Below are 24,379 nucleotides of genomic sequence, written 5' to 3'. Positions count from 1 at the left end.
GAGATCTGTAAAAATCTCGATTTTTTTTTTTTGCACGATTACAATACTTTCTCTATACTACGTATATACGAGAAAGTAAAAAAACATCTAATAGCATAAAACAACTATTACAATTTATTTACTGTTTGATACTATAATAATTAATGATAAGTCATAGAAAAACAACATTAAAATCTGAAGACACACCAATACAGTTTACTTACAATGGCAAGAGAGAGTCTATCCTTGGTGGGTATTAAATAACTACCCAATGACCAGATTTCTTAAACTTTTTTGTAACATTTTGCTAGTTTACCTCTTGTACTAATTTTAATTAAAAATGTCATTGCTCTGTTGTGCATTGATATTATGAAACAGTTGCTTTGCTCTAGCTACATACAGTATGCATTCATTCTTGTGAGTAATGAGAGCATTCATACTGAATCACACCATGGGTGGTTGGCTATAAAGTGTGTGGATCATCACTCACTTTGTCATGCCACTTGATGGATTATTTTTCCCAGACTGACATACTAGGTTAAAGGAATAAAACTTAACACACATATTAGCATAACATTAGGAAAAATAAATAAAATTTAAGATGTAGACAAAATGAATAACATGAACATTATTGGTAAAGTAAATGATTCAGTCTATATTGTTTATCAGCCATTGTGGATGGGGCTGCTTTATATCATTGAACAATGTCTTTAGGTTGTTGTTGTGGTCTCTGTAGAAAGTTTGAAGAACTGTGTGAGACTCTAGGTCCATGGCTGGGTAAACTCTGCCTTTATTTGAATTCAAACATCCTGAGTCTTTCAGGCAGAAAAATCCCTTGACCTTGTCATACCTAGATACAACCAACAAGAGGAATCTAGGCCACATCAACTCAAAACTGTAACATTGTATTTACACAGTAAATAAAGTGCACATCAATCTAATCCTCACTGTAACAAATATAAAAACCTTCATAATTATAAGCTTTTAAATGCAATGAAAATTTGAAAAAAATACTTGCTTTATTTTAATTAAAGTTTTGTTTACCAAAATGTGTAAGAGATTTCACCTGAGACCATTATTTTTATTTAAGAAATTAAGTTTGGTTAGTGATTATATTTTCAAGTATTTTAAAAGTAAAAAGCTTACTATTATTATAAAGTTTTTATTAATTTATTCTTAATGAAAAAAATGCTACATATGACTAAAACATTTGCTTTAAATCCAGATCAGTAGCTTGCTATTGCTAGAAGATAGTTATCTGACCCTTCCTAACATTCTTGTAAACAGACCCTCAGTGACCATCACAGTTTAACCAGACTGATGGATTAATCCCTTAAGGTAAATTATGTTGTTATCTCCCCTTTAATATTGAATATACATATCTTTAAAAGTTTATGTACATTTTTATTACAAATTTAATAACTAATTGAATAAAAAAATCAGATAATCTTGCATTGTCATTAAAGACTAAGATGTCTAGAAAGTTTAAACATGTCCTGCATTAGAAGTTGGTCAAAAGTGAGTTACAAGATTTAATAACTAACCTAAACAGACATTATTAACTGAATAAAAGTTTATAATAAGACAAATATTTAACCCCAAGAATAAAGATACATTTAATTTATTAACTTAATTTAGAGGACACATTTAATTTTGATTTCAACTTAAAATGATGGAAACGTAAACTTAAAGCATAGTAGTCATGTAACTGTTAATGGAGCATACATTAAGATTTTTTATGCATTTTATTTAATCCTAAAAAATAAGACATTTAATTTTAACTACAAGAAAAAACGACACTTTTTATTTAGTAATTTAATCTAGAGGACACATTTGATTTCAACTTAAATTGATGGAACACCCCGACAAACTCTACTAGCTAGTGTACACAATAAACTTGAAAAGTGGTACCTAAGTTTGGTGGAATAGTCTAACACTGGCTGCACTTTGAGAAATCCTTGTAGGTCATGGAGCACAGAAACTGGATCATTAGCAAGTTGATCAGCGTCAATGATGTATATCTGGTAGACCAAACATTTACATTTGCTTGTAAAAATAATTGCACTTAGAGGGACTTGATGTATACTGATCACAATTTGTGTTTTCTAAACATTTACACATTACACCAAGCTGTTAGTACTAGAATCTTAAAATCATCATCTAAGGTTTCCAAGTATTTTGTTTAAACTCAACATCTATGTAAGTGTTATTGTATGTCATCTATGGCATCAGAATTACTTTAACACAAAGTGGATAGGGAGATTATCTTTTCTTTACATTATGATTTACATTGTGTTAAATGAAGTATATATAGCTTATATAACAATGTTACATAACAGGCTTTGATATACTTGATTCTAATTTTATTTTTCCAGATTTTAACTAATTAGAACTGTTGGTTGAATCGGTTGATTTAATCAGCAGACAATTTTCTTTAATTTCAAACACAAATAAAGGCTTACAGTTGTAACAATGGAAGTGATTTTCTATCAATTTTGTAGATCTAAATCACATCAATTATAAGTCGTAATTTTTGTAGTGGTAAATTGTGTTGCTGGTGGGTGGCTGGTTTTTGGAACTGTTTATGTTATGTTGCTAGTGGGATGGTGGATTTCATCCTTTTAATAACATTAGCATGTACCATCGCCCTTTAGATATAGATATCTGAATATTATCTTCAAAGTGAAGTTATAATTCGATCAAAACTTGTAAATCTTAAAATAATTTTTAACACATCAAAGAACCCTCTTATACTTATAGTGACTTATAGATCTTAATATGAAAGTTTAATCTATTTTTCAAATGCAATTTGCACTTCTCTGTATAATTGTATAAATTTAACAATTTATTTTTACAAATACCTTTACTTGTAATTGTAAAGCTACATTTTTATTTTACAAGTTTCATTTCAGTGAAAAAAAAGTTTTTTTTTCTCTGGGAGAAATGGCTTCGAACCAGATCCCAGACCTACTCAGGTAAGCATCTTGTGTGTACAGGCCGGAGAGTGACGAACTGGGCAGGTAAACGAAGCTAAACGTAATGAGCACGAGTTACCTGTTCCTTAGGAAAAAACTGCAACCACCTGGCCAGGTGTACGGCGTACATTCCTGGCTGTAAGCATCTGTTTCTTGTGGCTTTGAGAAAACGGGGAGACGTTTCCGGGGCCGACACAACCTCAAAAAATGTGTAATTCATGGCAACGGGATCACTGTGTGAGCGTAAGTGCTGCAGACGTCAAGACATTTGTTACGTGTAAAACAGCATGCAGGGCTATAAATAAACCATAAACAACGGAGAGGATGGGCCATCAAAGCTTATATAGTTTTTCGCATCAGAGCAGCATTTCTAATTAAAATAAAATTTAGCGGGCCATTAAAAACCCTTCTAATGTGGTCAAGGTTTGTAAAGAGTTACGGGTACTGGTTGAAAAAAACAAAGAGAGGTAACTCACATAATACCACGAGTAGGCTCGCTTTGCTGGATCACTAACTAGAACAATGATCTTTGCATCTGGCAGCAGGGCATATACTCGCTTTGGTGTTAGTGCGCTGTCGAAGTAGTTGGCACTTTTTTCAAACAACCAGATTCGTGGGTCGTTAGGTTCTGGGAAATGTTCCTGGTACCTGGAGGAAAGATGGCATTATAAGCTGCAATAAACACAAGAATACTTTGTGCACAGTGTGTATGTGATTAGCCAATGACAAGGATAAACAAACACATACACACAATGTTTTATTTGACACACTACACGAGGCAACAGACTTGTTTTATTATAGTGTAAGAACCGCGAGTTTGAAAATTAATATCAAGAAAGCACTTGTCAAGTAAGTTCGCTCATATATTGGACTGTGTGATGGTTGACTTAAGCCAGCACCTTTGTAAATATGGTAAAGCGTTATCTCCCCATAGCAGGATGTGGCCAGTACCTACAGATACACGTGCCAGTTAATGTCTGCAAGATAAGTGTATCAACAGATACAACGAATAAAGTGATAGCCTTACTCAGAAGCGTAGCGAGGGGGGGGGCGCGGACCGCACCAGGTGACACCATTTAGGGGGGTGACACCAAGGCAAAAATTAGCAAAATATATAGAGAAAAATGATAAATTCCACTAAATTAAATGATTAATTCGAGTGTTAAAAATGTTTTAAGAGGTGCAAATCGAAAGTTTGGGGGGGGGGGTGCAAATCGAAAATTGAAAGTTTGGGTCGCTACGCCTCTGAGGGGTGACACCATTAAGTGGCGCACCAGGTGACACCCAACATCGCTACGCCACTGGCCTTACTAGTTGATATTTTTCAAATAATTATTCAAGATATCTACATACCAGTCAATGCCTTTAAGATAATTGTTTGAACCGAAGAACTGAATTTCCTCGAAGTGTTCAGGGTCCGGTGTGCTGGTCTTCATAAGGGGATGGACTTCAAGAAACCGCAGCAGGGCAGTGGTTCCTGGTGGGTTAAGGTTAGTCATGTCATACAGGCAGTGGTGGGTTAAGGTTAGTCATGTCATACAGGCAGTGGTTCCTGGTGGGTTAAGGTTAGTCATGTCATACAGGCAGTGGTTCCTGGTGGGTTAAGGTTAGTCATGTCATACAGGCAGTGGTTCCTGGTGGGTTAAGGTTAGTCATGTCATACAGGCAGTGGTTCCTGGTGGGTTAAGGTTAGTCATGTCATACAGGCAGTGGTTCCTGGTGGGTTAAGGTTAGTCATGTCATACAGGCAGTGGTTCCTGGTGGGTTAAGGTTAGTCATGTCATACAGGCAGTGGTTCCTGGTGGGTTAAGGTTAGTCATGTCATACAGGCAGTGGTTCCTGGTGGGTTAAGGTTAGTCATGTCATACAGGCAGTGGTTCCTGGTGGGTTAAGGTTAGTCATGTCTATAGGGGTCACCAGTACATTTCCTCCAAGAGTCCCACCAAGCTTATTCCGCCGCTGATCTCTCCCCCCCCCCCCCCAACACTTCCTAAGCCTCTCCCATGGTATAAGTAGCTATAAAAAAATTAAGTCGCTGTTTTGTGTGTTTCTGAATACAACGAACCAAACCCCTGCACTAAATGATACCGGTTTTTTGTGGTCCCACGATGATAAACTTGGGTAGTCTGTTGCAGGTTTTGTTGTGGGGCCAGATCTCCAGGTGCTTGTTGAACACACAGGGGTTCTGTAACACGACACGTGATCAGGTCAGATTACATCGGTAAGTGCTCGCCTTAAGGTGGGCTAGGTGGATTTATAATGGCAGGTATAGCCTGCTTGGTCTAGTTACAGGTGGATTTATAATGGCATGTATAGTCTGCTTGGTCTAGTTACAGGTAGAGTTATACTGGCATGTATAGTCTGCTTGGTCTAGTTACAGGTGGAGTTATACTGGCATGTATAGTCTGCTTGGTCTAGTTACAGGTGGATTTATAATGGCATGTATAGTCTGCTTGGTCTAGTTACAGGTAGAGTTATACTGGCATGTATAGTCTGCTTGGTCTAGTTACAGGTGGAGTTATACTGGCATGTATAGTCTGCTTGGTCTAGTTACAGGTAGAGTTATACTGGCGGGTATAGTCTGCTTGGGCTAGTTACAGGTGGATTTATAATGGCAGGTATAGCCTGCTTGGTCTAGTTACAGGTAGAGTTATACTGGCGGGTATAGTCTGCTTGGTCTAGTTACAGGTGGATTTATAATGGCATGTATAGTCTGCTTGGTCTAGTTACAGGTAGAGTTATACTGGCATGTATAGTCTGCTTGGTCTAGTTACAGGTGGAGTTATACTGGCATGTATAGTCTGCTTGGTCTAGTTACAGGTAGAGTTATACTGGCGGGTATAGTCTGCTTGGGCTAGTTACAGGTAGAGTTATACTGGCATGTATAGTCTGCTTGGTCTAGTTACAGGTGGAGTTATACTGGCATGTATAGTCTGCTTGGTCTAGTTACAGGTAGAGTTATACTGGCGGGTATAGTCTGCTTGGGCTAGTTACAGGTAGAGTTATACTGGCATGTATAGTCTGCTTGGTCTAGTTACAGGTGGAGTTATACTGGCATGTATAGTCTGCTTGGTCTAGTTACAGGTAGAGTTATACTGGCGGGTATAGTCTGCTTGGGCTAGTTACAGGTAGAGTTATACTGGCAGGTATAGTCTGCTTGGTCTAGTTACAGGTGGAGTTATACTGGCATGTATAGTCTGCTTGGTCTAGTTACAGGTAGAGTTATACTGACATGTATAGTCTGCTTGGTCTAGTTACAGGTAGAGTTATACTGACATGTATAGCCTGCTTGGTCTAGTTACAGGTAGAGTTATACTGGCATGTATAGTCTGCTTGGTCTAGTTACAGGTAGAGTTATACTGACATGTATAGCCTGCTTGGTCTAGTTACAGGTAGAGTTATACTGGCATGTATAGTCTGCTTGGTCTAGTTACAGGTAGAGTTATACTGGCATGTATAGTCTGCTTGGTCTAGTTACAGGTAGAGTTATACTGGCATGTATAGTCTGCTTGGTCTAGTTACAGGTAGAGTTATACTGGCATGTATAGTCTGCTTGGGCTAGTTACAGGTAGAGTTATACTGGCATGTATAGTCTGTTTGGTCTAGTTACAGGTAGAGTTATACTGGCATGTATAGTCGGCTTGGTCTAGTTACAGGTAGTTATACTGGCAGGTATAGACTTCTTGGTCTAGTTATAGGTAGAGTTATACTGGCATGTATAGTCTGCTTGGTCTAGTTACAGGAAGAGTTATACTGGCATGTATAGTCTGCTTGGTCTAGTTACAGGTAGAGTTATACTGGGAGGTATAGCCTGCTTGGTTGGAAGGCAGAGAATTAGATCTTTTACTTATACGTGATATATGGGTTATCTACCTGAAACATTATTCAAGTTATAGGCTTTTGAAAAACCAAAAGTAGAATATGTTCCAGTTCCGGCTACCGAAAATCGCTGATATAATTTTTATAAATGCATTTTCATCAACCTAGCTGTAACGGTACACAAGTTATCGTTTTCACAGACACACATCCACACAAACACACAGACATACGGACAAAATTGTAAAATGTTTTTCCGACTCAGGGAGGTGTAAAACGTCGAGATTTTCGATTTTTTTTTTGCACGGTGACAATACTTCCTCTACACTTTGAATACAAGAAAGTAAAAACAACGCTAAAAAATAAGTTGTGTCAGGCAATATAATACCCGGCTAGCTGTAGAACTTTAAAAGAAGGCATATAATGCTTCGTTAGTTAAAAGAAGCTCAACACCGAAAGTACGTAATTGATAGAACATAGTTCAAACAACGTCAGTCAAGACGCCACTGGATGTTCATGGCCACTCACCGTCCAAACGGGATCCATTTCTTGCGGGTACATGGCGAAATATCTTCTGGCAATCTCCAGCGGGGGAGGGGACAACAGGCGCAGGTTCGTCCACTTCAACACAAACTCAAACACTCTTTCAAACGCGTAGATGGCCACACGGTCATTTGCATAGTTGGACATGTGCGTCATAAAAATCATCACCTGGGGAAAGTGGAACAGTTTAGTTGTAAGGCAATCATGTCTTTACAGACAACTTCAAGATGAGCACGAGAGACAACTCACTGGGGTGCTAAGTATAATGTTAAAGAGGTGGCCTCCCCTGATGCTACTGTCAAGCTCTGCTTTTCCACCAGGATAGTTCTCAAACTTGACAGTTCGTGTGTACAAGCGACAAGTCTGACGCGGTACAACCTGCAACAATATGACACAACATGCAACAATAGGAGATATGCAACAATAGCACACACCATGCAACAATTGGACACAACAGGCAACAATTGGACACAGCATCCAACAATAGGACACAACATGCAACAATAGAACACAACATGCAACAATTGGACACAACCTGCAACAATATGACACAACATGCAATAACAGAACTCAACATGCAACAATATGACACACATGCAATTATAGGAGATATGTAACAATTAGGACACAACATGCAACAATAAGATACAATAGGACAAAACATGCAACAACTGGACACAATAGAACACAACATGCAACAATAGAACACAACATGCAACAATAGGACACAACATGCAACAGAAGAAGACACCATGAAACAAAATGCATAAAACTCTCATTTAAAAATATTTTCTCTGTTATAGTTTGTATCCAGACAAGAAAAAAAACAAGTGAGACCAAAAATACGTTTCTATAAGTTAACACAGATTTACCATAATACCTTTCTAGAAGTTAACACAGACTTACCATAATACCTTTCTATAAGTTAACACAGACTTACCATAATACCTTTCTATAAGTTAACACAGACTTACCATAATACCTTTCTATAAGTTAACACAGACTTACCATAATACTTTTCTATAAGTTAACACAGACTTACCATAATACCTTTCTATAAGTTAACACAGACTTACCATAATACCTTTCTATAAGTTAACACAGACTTACCATAATACTTTTCTATAAGATAACACAGACTTACCATAATACCTTTCTATAAGTTAACACAGACTTACCATAATACCTTTCTATAAGTTAACACAGACTTACCATAATACTTTTCTATAAGATAAAACAGACTTACCATAATACCTTTATATAAGTTAACACAGACTTACCATAATACTTTTATATATGATAACACTTACCATAATACCTTTCTATAAGTTAACACAGACTTACCATAATACCTTGCTATAAGTTAACACTTACCATAATACCTTTCTATAAGTTAACACAGACTTACCATAATACTTTTCTATAAGATAACACAGACTTACCATAATACCTTTATATAAGTTAACACAGACTTACCATAATACCTTTCTATAAGATAACACTTACCATAATACCTTTATATAAGATAACACTTACCATAATACCTTTATATAAGTTAACACAGACTTACCATAATACCTTGCTATAAGTTAACACAGACTTACCATAATACCTTTATATAAGATAACACTTACCATAATACCTTTATATAAGATAACACAGACTTACCATAATACCTTTATATAAGATAACACAGACTTACCATAATACCTTTCTATAAGTTAACACAGACTTACCATAATACCTTTATATATGATAACACTTACCATAATACCTTTATATATGAACCCCCTACGTCCCCATTGTGGCAAGGGTCTGGGGTACTGCTCTGTACTTGTACATAAAACACCTTTCTCCTTCCAGGTGTCATACACAAAGTCTAGTACAGGAAACACACCTGAGTGGTGAGGTGTGACCATATACTCACTCTGCACGTGCATGCCGTTTTCCTTGACAGATTACAATCAAATCAACTCGAATTCTTACTTGGAATTTAAAAAAACCACATATCCCATATATATATATATATATATATATATATATATATATATATATATATATATATATATATATATATATATATATATATATATATATATGCATGTGGCAGGTGTGCATAAATAAGTGTGTACAGGTATTATGGTAGAACGAGAAGACATGATGACATATGGTGACACTCGAGGACAATATATGACAGTAGATGACATGAGATGACATGAGATGGCATAAGAGGACATGAGATGTCGTACGAAGACAATCCATGACAGTAGATGTCATGAGATGACATCATGAGATGACCTCATGAGATGACATCATGAGTTGACCCACCATAGCAAAATTGATGTTACTCTCCATGGAAGATTCAAAAGACGACCTGTTCAGTATGTGAGGCTGCTCATGGCGATACATGTGGTTAAACCAGTCAAAGTTCTCTGCCAGTTCTGTAACAAATGTGGTTAATGTGGTTAAACCAGTCAAAGTTTTCTGCCAGTTCTGTAACAAAAGTGGTTAAACCAAAGTTCTCTGTCAGTTCTGTAACAAAAGTGGTTAAACCAGTCAAAGTTTTCTGCCAGTTCTGTAACAAATGTGGTTAAACCAGTCAAAGTTTTCTGCCAGTTCTGTAACAAAAGTGGTTAAACCAAAGTTCTCTGTCAGTTCTGTAACAAATGTGGTTAAACCAGTCAAAGTTCTCTGCCAGTTCTGTAACAAAAGTGGTTAAACCAAAGTTCTCTGTCAGTTCTGTAACAAATGTGGTTAAACCAGTCAAAGTTCTCTGCCAGTTCTGTAACAAATGTGGTTAAACCAAAGTTCTCTGTCAGTTCTGTAACAAATCTGGTTAAACCAGTCAAAGTTCTCTGCCAGTTCTGTAACAAATGTGGTTAAACCAAAGTTCTCTGCCAGTTCTGTAACAAATGTGGTTAAACCAAAGTTCTCTGCCAGTTCTGTAACAAATGTGGTTAAACCAAAGTTTTCTGCCAGTTCTGTAACAAATGTGGTTAATGTGGTTAAACCAGTCAAAGTTTTCTGCCAGTTCTGTAACAAATGTGGTTAAACCAGTCAAAGTTTTCTGCCAGTTCTGTAACAAAAGTGGTTAAACCAAAGTTCTCTGTCAGTTCTGTAACAAAAGTGGTTAAACCAGTCAAAGTTTTCTGCCAGTTCTGTAACAAATGTGGTTAATGTGGTTAAACCAGTCAAAGTTTTCTGCCAGTTCTGTAACAAATGTGGTTAAACCAGTCAAAGTTTTCTGCCAGTTCTGTAACAAAAGTGGTTAAACCAAAGTTCTCTGTCAGTTCTGTAACAAATGTGGTTAAACCAGTCAAAGTTCTCTGCCAGTTCTGTAACAAAAGTGGTTAAACCAAAGTTCTCTGTCAGTTCTGTAACAAATGTGGTTAAACCAGTCAAAGTTCTCTGCCAGTTCTGTAACAAATGTGGTTAAACCAAAGTTCTCTGTCAGTTCTGTAACAAATCTGGTTAAACCAGTCAAAGTTCTCTGCCAGTTCTGTAACAAATGTGGTTAAACCAAAGTTCTCTGCCAGTTCTGTAACAAATGTGGTTAAACCAAAGTTCTCTGCCAGTTCTGTAACAAATGTGGTTAAACCAAAGTTCTCTGCCAGTTCTGTAACAAATGTGGTTAAACCAAAGTTTTCTGCCAGTTCTGTAACAAATGTGGTTAATGTGGTTAAACCAGTCAAAGTTTTCTGCCAGTTCTGTAACAAATGTGGTTAAACCAGTCAAAGTTTTCTGCCAGTTCTGTAACAAAAGTGGTTAAACCAAAGTTCTCTGTCAGTTCTGTAACAAAAGTGGTTAAACCAGTCAAAGTTTTCTGCCAGTTCTGTAACAAATGTGGTTAATGTGGTTAAACCAGTCAAAGTTTTCTGCCAGTTCTGTAACAAATGTGGTTAAACCAGTCAAAGTTTTCTGCCAGTTCTGTAACAAAAGTGGTTAAACCAAAGTTCTCTGTCAGTTCTGTAACAAATCTGGTTAAACCAGTCAAAGTTCTCTGCCAGTTCTGTAACAAATGTGGTTAAACCAAAGTTCTCTGCCAGTTCTGTAACAAATGTGGTTAAACCAAAGTTCTCTGCCAGTTCTGTAACAAATATGGTTAAACCAAAGTTCTCTGCCAATTCTGTAACAAAAGTGGTTAAACCAGTCAAAGTTCTCTGCCAGTTCTGTAACAAAAGTGGTTAAACCAGTCAAAGTTCTCTGCCAGTTCTGTAACAAAAGTGGTTAAACCAGTCAAAGTTCTCTGCCAGTTCTGTAACAAATGTGGTTAAACCAGTCAAAGTTCTCTCCCAGTTCTGTAACAAATGTGGTTAAACCAGTCAAAGGTCTCTGCCAGTTCTGTAACAAATGTGGTTAAACTAGTCAAAGGTCTCTGCCAGTTCTGTAACAAATGTGGTTAAACCAGTCAAAGGTCTCTGCCAATTCTGTAACAAATGTGGTTAATGTGGTTAAACCTACATATATTGTATGGGTTTTCCATATCAAGGGAACTGGATGTAGTTTAACTGGATGTGGTTTAACTAATTATGTCTGCTAGTTTTCAATGAGGTTGAACGCGCCCTTGTTCTCCATTGGTTGGATTAATTACTAGTTGACCTATATAAAGACATCTATACTTTATTGTAATGTACATTTCCGTTTTCGTAAGTAGATTCAATATACAGTTGACAATCGTACCTGTGTGTGTGTGTGTGTGTGTGTGTGTGTGTGTGTGTGTGTGACAGTGTGTGTGTGTGACAGTGTGTGTGTGTATGTTTGTGTGTGTATGTTTGTGTACAGAAATGCTTTCCTATTTCTTACCTACAATCTTTCTGTCCCCTTCGATTTCTCTGTCACTACCTTTGGCGTACATGCCACCAGAATAGCCGAGCTTGTATCGAAAGTTGGGAATATATTGACCAATCCGCTTCTGACTTGCCAACATCTCCTGATGCACAGAGTATCACAGACGTACAATTTGCCATTTTACAATTTTAGGTTCATGACTTATAACAGAAAACATGTAAGTCAGCATAGGAATATATAATTATATATATATATATATATATATATATATATATATATATATATATATATATATATATATATATATATATATATATATATATACGCTTTTATATATATATATATATATATATATATATATATATATATATAAAAGCGTATAAGGTTGCTGAGTAGAAGGTGAGGGGAAGCGGTACTGGTTCGATCTGATGGATGCTCTTGTTCAGATTTTATTGGGCACGTCAAATAAAAACATCTGAGGTGGTAGTTGATGTCTGACAACTCTCTTTGTCCACGAGATACGTGTCGCCCTCAAATAAATCACAACGATAAACTTTAAGTGTGGTCAATATTTTCTGACAGCGATCTATGGTGAACACCTTTTTGTGACAATAGCACCGTTTAGTGCGCTTATCACGTTGTAACACCTTTGTTTGAGAAATATATCGTTGATGATATCTCCATTTTGTGATTTATTTTCAGTTGCTTCCCTTTTGTATGTGTACCTTTTTGAAATAAATACTAAAAAGGGCAACAAAGAACATAGACACACACACGCTTCTAATACCTTATTTCAAGTCCTATTAAAGAAGAGGATAAATGTGGAATACAAACCTAGTTAACTAGCAGACGATATTGAAGAAACGTTCACCTGTGCGTCCTGTGTGAGGGTTCGGATCCCAGACTGCCCAACAAACATGTCGTCCACGTCCACCTGAATGAGACGGTCCAGTGGTAGCGCCAACCGTCCATCTGTTAGGTGGGTCAAACCGTCCATGGCCACGATGACGTTCATCCAGAAGGTCAAGTCAGAGCCCAGGATAAGTCGCTCTATGCCGTCTAGAAGACCTGGGCACCAAGACAAAGAAATGAGTCGCTCTATGCCGTCTAGAAGACCTGGGTACCAAGACAAAGAAATGAGTCGCTCTATGCCGTCTAGAAGACCTGGGCACCAAGACAAAGAAATGAGTCGCTCTATGCCGTCTAGAAGACCTGGGCACCAAGACAAAGAAATGAGTCGCTCTATGCCGTCTAGAAGACCTGGGCACCAAGACAAAGAAATGAGTCGCTCTATGCCGTCTAGAAGACCTGGGCACCAAGACAAAGAAATGAGTCGCTCTATGCCGTCTAGAAGACCTGGGCACCAAGACAGTTAAAGAAATGAGTCGCTCTATGCCGTCTAGAAGACATGGGCACCAAGACAAAGAAATGAGTCGCTCTATGCCGTCTAGAAGACCTGTGCACCAAGACAAAGAAATGAGTCGCTCTATGCCGTCTAGAAGACCTGGGCACCAAGACAAAGAAATGAGTCGCTCTATGCCGTCTAGAAGACCTGGGCACCAAGACAGTTAAAGAAATGAGTCGCTCTATGCCGTCTAGAAGACCTGGGCACCAAGACAAAGAAATGAGTCGCTCTATGCCGTCTAGAAGACCTGGGTACCAAGACAAAGAAATGAGTCGCTCTATGCCGTCTAGAAGACCTGGGCACCAAGACAGTTAAAGAAATGAGTCGCTCTATGCCGTCTAGAAGACCTGGGTACCAAGACAAAGAAATGAGTCGCTCTATGCCGTCTAGAAGACCTGGGTACCAAGACAAAGAAATGAGTCGCTCTATGCCGTCTAGAAGACCTGGGCACCAAGACAAAGAAATGAGTCGCTCTATGCCGTCTAGAAGACCTGGGCACCAAGACAAAGAAATGAGTCGCTCTATGCCGTCTAGAAGACCTGGGTACCAAGACAAAGAAATGAGTCGCTCTATGCCGTCTAGAAGACCTGGGCACCAAGACAAAGAAATGAGTCGCTCTATGCCGTCTAGAAGACCTGGGTACCAAGACAAAGAAATGAGTCGCTCTATGCCGTCTAGAAGACCTGGGTACCAAGACAAAGAAATGAGTCGCTCTATGCCGTCTAGAAGACCTGGGCACCAAGACAAAGAAATGAGTCGCTCTATGCCGTCTAGAAGACCTGGGTACCAAGACAAAGAAATGAGTCGCTCTATGCCGTCTAGAAGACCTGGGTACCAAGACAAAGAAATGAGTCGCTCTATGCCGTCTAGAAGACCTGGGCACCAAGACAAAGAAATGAGTCGCTCTATGCCGTCTAGAAGACCTGGGCACCAAGACAGTTAAAGAAATGAGCCGCTCTATGCCGTCTAAAAGACCTGGGCATAGATGAGGGAGTTATAGTAATTGAAAACGCCATGCAGCATAAGTCTATAATATATTTTTGATCCCGACATTCAACAGAATCTGTCAACATAATAAGCAACCAGCACTTGCCACATTATAGCGGTCAACAGTTGACCCAATTAAACGGAAAATTATTGTCCCTCTTGTAAAGATAAGCTTTCGACTGACTAAAGTGGGTAAATAAAAATAAAACAATTCAGTTTTAAACGCGATGTAGATTTTCATTTAAAACATCTAGACTTCTTAAAATAGCAAAAAAAAAATAGATAGCTAATTTTAAAAATATTGTTACATCAATTATAGTATGTAGAGAGGTTTTAGTCAAGTGAGAGGGGTAGCGCCCGGGCAAATTGCTTATTTAAGCGCCCCCCCTCCTATTACTTATATATAGTTACATTTGTTAAGGTTGGGGAGGCTTTTACCAGTAACTATCCCATAACAAATGTTTTACCATAATGTTAAATAATTGATGTAAAAATCAACTGAGCCAGTCGGGAAAGCAATGAATAGTAAAGTTTATTTTCTTAACTTTGCCTATAATTCAGAAATGCAGCTAGAAATGAGAAATTTATTACTCTTTTTAACCCGTTTGGCGCCCCCTCCCACCCGGGTCGGCCCTCCCTTAGCTACGCCTCTGAGTAGAGTTTAAACATATCGTTACATCAGACATTTGACTATACAGAGAAGCTTTAGTAGAGTTTAAACATATTGTTACATCAGACATACATTTGTCTATACAGAGAAGCTTTAGTAGAGTTTAAACATATTGTTACATCAGACATTTGTCTATACAGAGAAGCTTTAGTAGAGTTTAAACATATTGTTACATCAGACATTTGTCTATACAGAGAAGCTTTAGTAGAGTTTAAACATATTGTTACATCAGACATTTGTCTATACAGAGAAGCTTTAGTAGAGTTTAAACATATCGTTACATCAGACATTTGACTATACAGAGAAGCTTTAGTAGAGTTTAAACATATCGTTACATCAGACATACATTTGTCTATACAGAGAAGCTTTAGTAGAGTTTAAACATATTGTTACATCAGACATTTGTCTATACAGAGAAGCTTTAGTAGAGTTTAAACATATTGTTACATCAGACATTTGTCTATACAGAGAAGCTTTAGTAGAGTTTAAACATATTGTTACATCAGACATTTGTCTATACAGAGAAGCTTTAGTAGAGTTTAAACATATTGTTACATCAGACATTTGTCTATACAGAGAAGCTTTAGTAGAGTTTAAACATATTGTTACATCAGACATTTGTCTATACAGAGAAGCTTTAGTAGAGTTTAAACATATTGTTACATCAGACATTTGTCTATACAGAGAAGCTTTAGTAGAGTTTAAACATATTGTTACATCAGACATTTGTCTATACAGAGAAGCTTTAGTAGAGTTTAAACATATCGTTACATCAGACATTTGACTATACAGAGAAGCTTTAGTAGAGTTTAAACATATCGTTACATCAGACATACATTTGTCTATACAGAGAAGCTTTAGTAGAGTTTAAACATATTGTTACATCAGACATTTGTCTATACAGAGAAGCTTTAGTAGAGTTTAAACATATTGTTACATCAGACATTTGTCTATACAGAGAAGCTTTAGTAGAGTTTAAACATATTGTTACATCAGACATTTGTCTATACAGAGAAGCTTTAGTAGAGTTTAAACATATTGTTACATCAGACATTTGTCTATACAGAGAAGCTTTAGTAGAGTTTAAACATATTGTTACATCAGACATTTGTCTATACAGAGAAGCTTTAGTAGAGTTTAAACATATTGTTACATCAGACATTTGTCTATACAGAGAAGCTTTAGTAGAGTTTAAACATATTGTTACATCAGACATTTGTCTATACAGAGAAGCTTTAGTAGAGTTTAAACATATTGTTACATCAGACATTTGTCTATACAGAGAAGCTTTAGTAGAGTTTAAACATATTGTTACATCAGACATTTGTCTATACAGAGAAGCTTTAGTAGAGTTTAAACATATTGTTACATCAGACATTTGTCTATACAGAGAAGCTTTAGTAGAGTTTAAACATATTGTTACATCAGACATTTGTCTATACAGAGAAGCTTTAGTAGAGTTTAAACATATTGTTACATCAGACATACATTTGTCTATACAGAGAAGCTTTAGTAGAGTTTAAACATATTGTTACATCAGACATTTGTCTATACAGAGAAGCTTTAGTAGAGTTTAAACATATTGTTACATCAGACATTTGTCTATACAGAGAAGCTTTAGTAGAGTTTAAACATATCGTTACATCAGACATTTGACTATACAGAGAAGCTTTAGTAGAGTTTAAACATATCGTTACATCAGACATACATTTGTCTATACAGAGAAGCTTTAGTAGAGTTTAAACATATCGTTACATCAGACATTTGACTATACAGAGAAGCTTTAGTAGAGTTGATCAAACAAAGAGTAGCCTACCTTGATCGTGTACGGCTATGACGCAACCAAACTCTGACGTCCCAGATTTCACGGACTCGTCAACTGTTGAGTAGACCAATGGTCTGTACGTCTCATGCTTAGTTATAAATAGCGTCCAATCAGAAGATGGCAAACTTTCATCAAAGACCGCCTCTTTCTTTGCTACCCGCCAAAATTCAACTCGTGGGTTTAATTTGTACTGCTTTAACTTGTACCCATGATGCATCTCTAATCCAAACTCAGTCACCAGCTTGTATCCCTTGCCTTTAGACAACGTAAAGGCTAGAATGCCAACTTTATATTTCTTGCAGTATTCTTCTAGAACGTTCCTGCGTGCCGGCGCCATCTTGAGATAAGACAAGTAGTCGCCAAAGACGAGCACGGCATACTGAGGCAGCTCAGGCTCCAGCACGAGTGTCGGCATGTCCTCGTCCACCGACACGATCCTGTACTCCAGCCGCAACTGCTCAAAGAACTGGCCCAGGACCCCGACATGCGAGGACTCCGTGTCTCGCACAAGGACCAGGACTTTCTTCAGCGGTTTTTTGTTGGACGCCCCGGGGCCCCCAGATGCGGCGTAGGCACGCAGCCTCTCGCTGAAGTAAGTCCCGAGGGGGTTGTCACGCATGAAGTAACCGTCCAGACTCTCCTCCTGAGCCAGGTCACTCTCGTCATAGAGGGCGCTCAGGTCGCTGGGCTGGGCCAACTGGTCGTCATAGACGGAACTTCTGAGGACGCGCGCCACACCTGAGGCGTTCATCAAGACCACGATGGTCCACGTGAGAAAGGCTGAGACAAAGAGGGCCATCAGCTTGAGGAAGGAGCATCTCTTGACGGAGCAGCACCGCCCCATCATGGTCAGCATCCACACGCTCACTTGTCTAGCCTTCATTTCAGAGCTGCACCAACACAGCCATCAAGACAACAACTTGACAAGTTAGGTGCACGGAGTGACAAGCCGAGTCTAGTATGATGACAGACACTCTGACGAAAATAAAAATGTCAAACGAGACACCAGTAAAGCAGTCAAGACATTAAACCGTACACAGCCCTCACCATTGAAGAGGAACGTTTTGCCAAAATTTGTTAAGTCTGTTTGCTTTGTTTGTGACAGTAAGATTCTATTTTAATGTTGAGGAAAAACTAAAATGTAAACTTTTGTTTTAGCAAAACTTTAATAATACTTTACGATGTAACTTGTTGTTTTCAAAGCTTTAATTTATAGTTTTTTTCGTACTGGTGTAGGTCTCCGTGACCGAATTTTTCAAATGATTTAATAATATACCGATAATTTCTTGGATGATTAACCATAGGCCTATATCAAATCTTATAAATCATAAGCTTACTAAAATTTTTAAAATATATAGTTTTGACTTAATTAATATAAAAAAAAACTCAAAAAAATTAAAGTTCTGATCAAATTATAAGCGTCTTGTACTGCTGACCTTATAACCTGGTGATGGGAGCAGTGTTTCTTCCAGACTTTTTTCTCCGGGGGGCACTTGAAATCTTCGGGGGGGGGGGGGCGGTAAACTTTCTCCGGAGGGGGGGGGCGGACACTGTTAAAAGTATATATTTTCTATATAAATTATATAAAGTTCATTTCGTTCGGGGGGGGCGGTAAAAAATTTTCGGGGGGGGGGGGGGGGGCTTCGACCCCCGAAGAGATGCCTGGAAGAAACTCTGGATGGGAGAATGATATGAGCAGGTAAACAGTGCTAGGTCTGAATGTAGATGTTAGCGTGATGGGTTACTTCCCTCTAGAGCAAAGGTCTCCAAACTACGGCCCGCGGGCCGGATGCGGCCCGCAAAGTCCTATCGTCCGACCTGCGGAGATAATTTTTTTTGTTGGAGATTGCTGAGGAACTTTGCCCAGAAAATTCAAAACAATTTGAAAATGTAGCTTTGGGTGCAAATACCATTGCCCACCGTGTTGCAGACATTGGTGAAAACATTGTGACTCGAATAGAGAAAAATACAAGCAAATTTCGCCATTTTTCCATTGCAATGGATAAGTCGCTGTACAGCAGTTCCACCTCTCAGCTGGTTGTGTTCATTAGAGGTGTGGATGAAGACAAGAACATAACACAAGAGCTGGCTTCCCTACACAACATGTATGGTGCTGTTACCGGAGAGGATATATTCAATTAGTAAAAAAAAACATTTGTTGATTATAACTTGGACTGGACTAACCTCAGTTACCTGACTGTAGATGAGTGGCATAAAGAAAGGCTTGGTTGGACAAGCGAATGAGTAAAAAACATTCTACAACCAATGTTCCTGCACTGTATTATTCACCAGCAAGCTTTGTGTGCTAAATATCTGGACATTAGCAGTGGGGAAGATGGTGAATTTAATAAGGTCACGTAGGTTCAACAATCATAGACAGTTCATAGGCAATTATGTCGAAATAACCAAACACAAAATCGCAATATTTACCCTATTACACAGCAGTAAGACGGCTAAGTTGTGAGAAAGTTCTGAGCAGAGTATTTAAGGAGATAGGTTACTTCCTGGACAGTAAAGGCTAACCACAGCCATTAATTCTGATGAAGAGTGGGTATAGAACTGCTGCAGACATAACTAGTCATTTAAATTTTCTGAACCTAAAACTACAAGAGAGGGAAATCTATTTTTCTGATCTATACACCCACTTCAAGGCCTTCAGATCCCAACTTGTCATGTTTTTGGAACACGTACAAGCCAACAAATTGACGATTTTCCAGCAGTGCAAGGTCTTCATGGCTGAAGCAACAGCTGAGTTCTCCAGTCATTTCCATGCGAGATCAACAAACACCTCCAGCTGCAGTTTCAGTAGTGGTTTTCTGACTTGGATTCAAAGGCAGAAGAAATAAGACGGCTTCAAAACGCATTTGAAGCAAATGTCTCCAGTTGCCCAGATGAACGGCAGCTAGAGGTCATTGAATTGCATGCAAATGACCTTCTTAGAGACAAGGTCAAAGAAGGGAGGGTGGATTTTAAAAAGAGTTTTCCCATGGAAGACTTTCCTAATATTAAAACATTTGCATCATGGTACCTTTCAAATTTTGGAACAACATACCTGTGTGAACAAACGTTTTCAAGAATGAAATAAGTGAAGAACAATTTAAGAGCAAACTTGGACCTCGAGTGTGTTGCTGCCCCCTGACGATGTTTCTTTCAGAACTTTTTCTCGGGGGGGGGGGGGGTACTTGAAATGTGTATATATTTCTATATAAATTATATTTTGTTGGGGGGAGGGGTGACATTCTTCGGGGGGGGGGGACTCCGCCACCCCAATGAGATGCCTGGAAGAAACTGGCCCCCGAACTTATATTTGGTAGTTAATGCGGCCCTCGGGCTGAAAAGTTTGGAGACCCCTGCTCTAGGGACTACAAACGTGGACAGACGCCCACATAGTCCAACATACGTAGCATGGATTGAATAAATAGCCACTGAATAGGTCCAAAACTAAAGCGGTCAACTGGGCGAACGTCAAGTGGGCAACGGTCAACTGGGCGAGCGTCAAGTGGGAAACGGTCAACTGGGCGAGCGTCAAGTGGGCAACGGTCAACTGGGCAACGGTCAACTGGGCGAGCGTCAAGTGGGCAACGGTCAACTGGGCGAGCGTCAAGTGGGCAACGGTCAACTGGGCGAACGTCAAGTGGGCAACGGTCAACTGGGCGAGCGTCAAGTGGGCAACGGTCAACTGGGCGAACGTCAAGTGGGCAACGGTCAACTGGGCGAAAGTCAAGTTGGCGACTGGGCGAAAATGTGTCCAGAATTAAATTATATTATATTATATTTCTTTGTTTCGAATGACTAGTCTGTGTTTTTCATCTAGAACTTGTTGCTGACTCGTTTGTTGATGTTAAATAATTATTTTCGTACTTGTAAATTCATGATGACGTTTGAAAAAGATTATTTGAAATTAATCGTTTCCCTTTACACTCATTGTTTCTAATTAGTAAAAATAAAATATACACATAAAAGTCTGGACAGTTAAAAGCCCCATTTCAATATTTATCGAAACCCCTCTGTACTGCCTGTAGTGTTTCTTTTATGCGCCATTTTGAATAGGTGTATGCCATTGGTATTGCGTATTAGATTTAATTTTTAAAAAAAAAACAGTAAATAAAGAACATATTTTTAAAAAAAAATTAATAATCTACCTTACGTTACATTCCTTTGATATATTGATACGTCAATCTGAAACTTAACACCATTGTTCATATTTAATTTAGCTGGTGGGTGGGGGAAATTAAACTAATTGCTTAGATAGATATGCCGGAATAAATAATTCCTTGTAATAATATACCTCTAAACAAAATTGTTGGATATCTTCACATTATCTTAGCCACTAAACAAAATTGTTGGATATCTTCACATTATCTTAGCCACTAAACAAAATTGTTGGATATCTTCACATTATCTTAGCCTCTAAACAAAATTGTTGGATATCTTCACATTATCTTAGCCACTAAACAAAATTGTTGGATATCTTCACATTATCTTAGCCCCTAAACAAAATTGTTGGATATCTTCACATTATCTTAGCCTCTAAACAAAATTGCTGGATATCTTCACATTATCTTAGCCTCTAAACAAAATTGTTGGATATCTTCAAATTATCTTGGCCTCTAAACAAAACTGTTGGATATCTTCACATTATCTTAGCCCCTAAACAAAATTGTTGGATATCTTCACATTATCTTAGCCTCTAAACAAAATTGCTGAATATCTTCACTTTATCTTAGTCACTGAAAAAATTGCTTGCAATCTATAATGGAGTTACAATGGAGCTTAAATAAGGCCACGAGAGGGATTCGCCCCAAAAGCTGCACGTTTGGTCGACTACTCGTACATCAGGTCCCAATATTAAATCAAATCTCTACACCGAACTCATTGACTAGGTCGACTACTCGTGCATCAGGTCCCAATATTAAATCAAATCTCTACACCGAACGCATTGACTTGTAGTTTCACAACTTACAATCAGCAATCAAATGTATACAGCAGTCCAATGCTGGATATTAAAGTCAGTGAAATGTGACAAGAGGGACACTTGCCCCACCTGGGGCCGTGCCTCTAACACCTATCGCACCTGCTTTATGGGGTCACACTTATGTGTCACGTGTCAACCTGTCGTACACATTAGGCTATCCTACACCTAGGGCACCACTATCCTAAACATAGGGCATCAGGCTATCCTACACGTAGGGCACCAAGCTATCCTACACCTAGGGCACCAGGCTATCCTACACCTAGGGCATCAGGCTGTCCTACACCTAGGGCACCAGGCTATCCTACACCTAGGGCACCAGGCTATCCTACACCTAGGGCACCAGGCTATCCTACACCTAGGGCACCAGGCTATCCTACACCTAGGGCACCAGGCTATCCTACACCTAGGGCACCAGGCTATCCTACACATAGGGCACCAGGCTATCCTAAACATAGGGCATTACTATCCTACACCTAGGGCACCAGGCTATCCTACACCTAGGGCACCAGGCTATCCTACACCTAGGGCACGAGGCTATCCTACACCTAGGGCATCAGGCTATCCTACACCTAGGGCACCAGGCTATCCTACACCTAGGGCATCAGGCTGTCCTAAACCTAGGGCATCAGGCTATCCTACACCTAGGGCATTACTATCCTACACATAGGGCATCAGCCTATCCTACACATAAGGCATCAGGCTATCCTACACATATGGCATCATTATCCTACACATAGGGCACCAGGCTATCCTACACCTAGGGCATCAGGCTATCCTACACATAGGGCATCAGCCTATCCTACACATAGGGCATTACTATCCTACACATAGGGCATCAGCCTATCCTACACCTAGGGCATCAGGCTATCCTACACATAGGGCATCAGCCTATCCTACACATAGGGCATCATTATCCTACACCTAGGGCACCAGGCTATCCTACACCTAGGGCATCAGGCTATCCTACACATAGGGCATCAGCCTATCCTACACATAGGGCATCAGCCTATCCTACACATAGGGCACCAAGCTATCCTACACCTAGGGCACCAGGCTATCCTACACATAGGGCATCAGTCTATCCTACACATAGGGCATCAGGTTATTCTACACTTAGAGCATCAGGCTATTCTACACATAATGTATCACTAACCTACACCAAGGGCACCAGGCTATCCTACACCTAGGGCATCAGGCTTAAGCCGAGATTAGCCAATAAAACAATGAATAGAGCTTAAAATACACTCAGTGAAAACTCTAGCTTTTGAGTTGTATACTAGCCATTAAGTTGTATACTAGCTATAGAGTTGTACACTAGCTATAGAGTTGTACACTAGCTATTGAGTTGTACACTAGCTATTGAGTTGTATACTAGCTATAGAGTTGTACACTAGCTATTGAGTTGTATACTAGCTATTAAGTTGTATACTAGCTATTGAGTTACATTTATAGAAATACAACTGTGTAAAACTCACCTACAAATCGAGTTATCATGCTGAAGCAATCATGAGTCCAGTGTATTACGACTGGTGATCTAGACCAACAGAACACTCCATAAACAATCATGTACCCATCATGTAGATATTCATTACAACAACAATATCAGCCAACGAACTTTGAAAACCGTGTGTGCTATTTTTATCCGTCGTGTGATACAGTGTCGGTCCCAGGTAATGGTAATACATTGTCAAATAGTTACATATTGAGTAATGTAATACATAGAGTAATATATAGAGGTTTTATATGTAAAACGTATAGTTATATACTGAATATTTAAATGTAATACATGTAGTTATATACTGATCTATTGGGCCCACGTTTCAAAATTATATTTTGAAAATTGTAGTTCATTATCATCAAACATGCTGGCGAGATATTAAAGTGGTGAGATATTAAAGTGGTGAGATATTAAAGTGGTGAGATATTAAAGTGGTGAGATATTAAAGTGGTGAGATATTAAAGTGGTGAGATATTAAAGTGGTGAGATATTAAAGTGGTGAGATATTAAAGTGGTGAGATATTAAAGTGGTGAGATATTAAAGTGGTGAGATACATTACAGAGGTGGTAATAGTGGTGAAACTCATTGATGAGATGGTGAAATGGTGAGACACAACAGGTGATATGGTGAAATGGTAAGACAAATAGCCCAGGTTAGCACTGTGGTAAGACAGAAGAGGTGTGCGGGCTGTGGTTGAAAGCGTATCGATCACAAATGTTTGAAAAAACCCAACCCAATTTATTTCAAGCGTATTGATCACATGTTTTAAAAAACCAACCAAATTTATTTCAAGCTTATTGATCACATGTTTTAAAAAAACCAACCCAATTTATTTCAAGCTTATTGATCACATGTTTTAAAAAACCAACCCAATTTATTTCAAGCGTATTGATCACATGTTTTAAAAAAACCAACCC

General features: G+C 38.6%; 1 protein-coding gene across 2 annotated transcripts; it reads right to left on the bottom strand.

Annotated features, from left to right (window-relative positions):
• Window positions 1–98: 98 nt before the first annotated feature.
• Window positions 99–23,569, bottom strand: LOC131945718 (bifunctional heparan sulfate N-deacetylase/N-sulfotransferase 3). Of its 2 annotated transcripts, none has more exons than XM_059306396.1 (14): window positions 23,439–23,569; window positions 16,980–17,963; window positions 12,973–13,169; window positions 12,117–12,243; window positions 9,642–9,754; window positions 9,080–9,262; window positions 7,563–7,691; window positions 7,299–7,481; window positions 5,043–5,139; window positions 4,308–4,431; window positions 3,431–3,602; window positions 3,034–3,204; window positions 1,891–2,000; window positions 99–829 (listed from the first exon to the last, which is right to left on the bottom strand). In XM_059306396.1, exons 2-14 carry the CDS (start codon window positions 17,869–17,871, stop codon window positions 628–630), a joined length of 2,700 nt encoding a protein of 899 aa, XP_059162379.1. In that variant the 5' UTR covers window positions 17,872–17,963; window positions 23,439–23,569; the 3' UTR covers window positions 99–627. The 2 variants fall into 2 exon arrangements, with proteins under 2 accessions (XP_059162379.1, XP_059162378.1); XM_059306395.1 differs by having other exon boundaries at window positions 23,443–23,558.
• Window positions 23,570–24,379: the final 810 nt, after the last annotated feature.

This window comes from Physella acuta, unplaced genomic scaffold (assembly GCF_028476545.2).
Source record: "Physella acuta isolate Inbredline_101_S28 unplaced genomic scaffold, ASM2847654v3 ptg000049l, whole genome shotgun sequence".
Classification (NCBI taxonomy): Eukaryota; Metazoa; Mollusca; class Gastropoda; family Physidae; genus Physella; species Physella acuta.
This window is presented reverse-complemented; position numbering and strand designations above follow the sequence as displayed.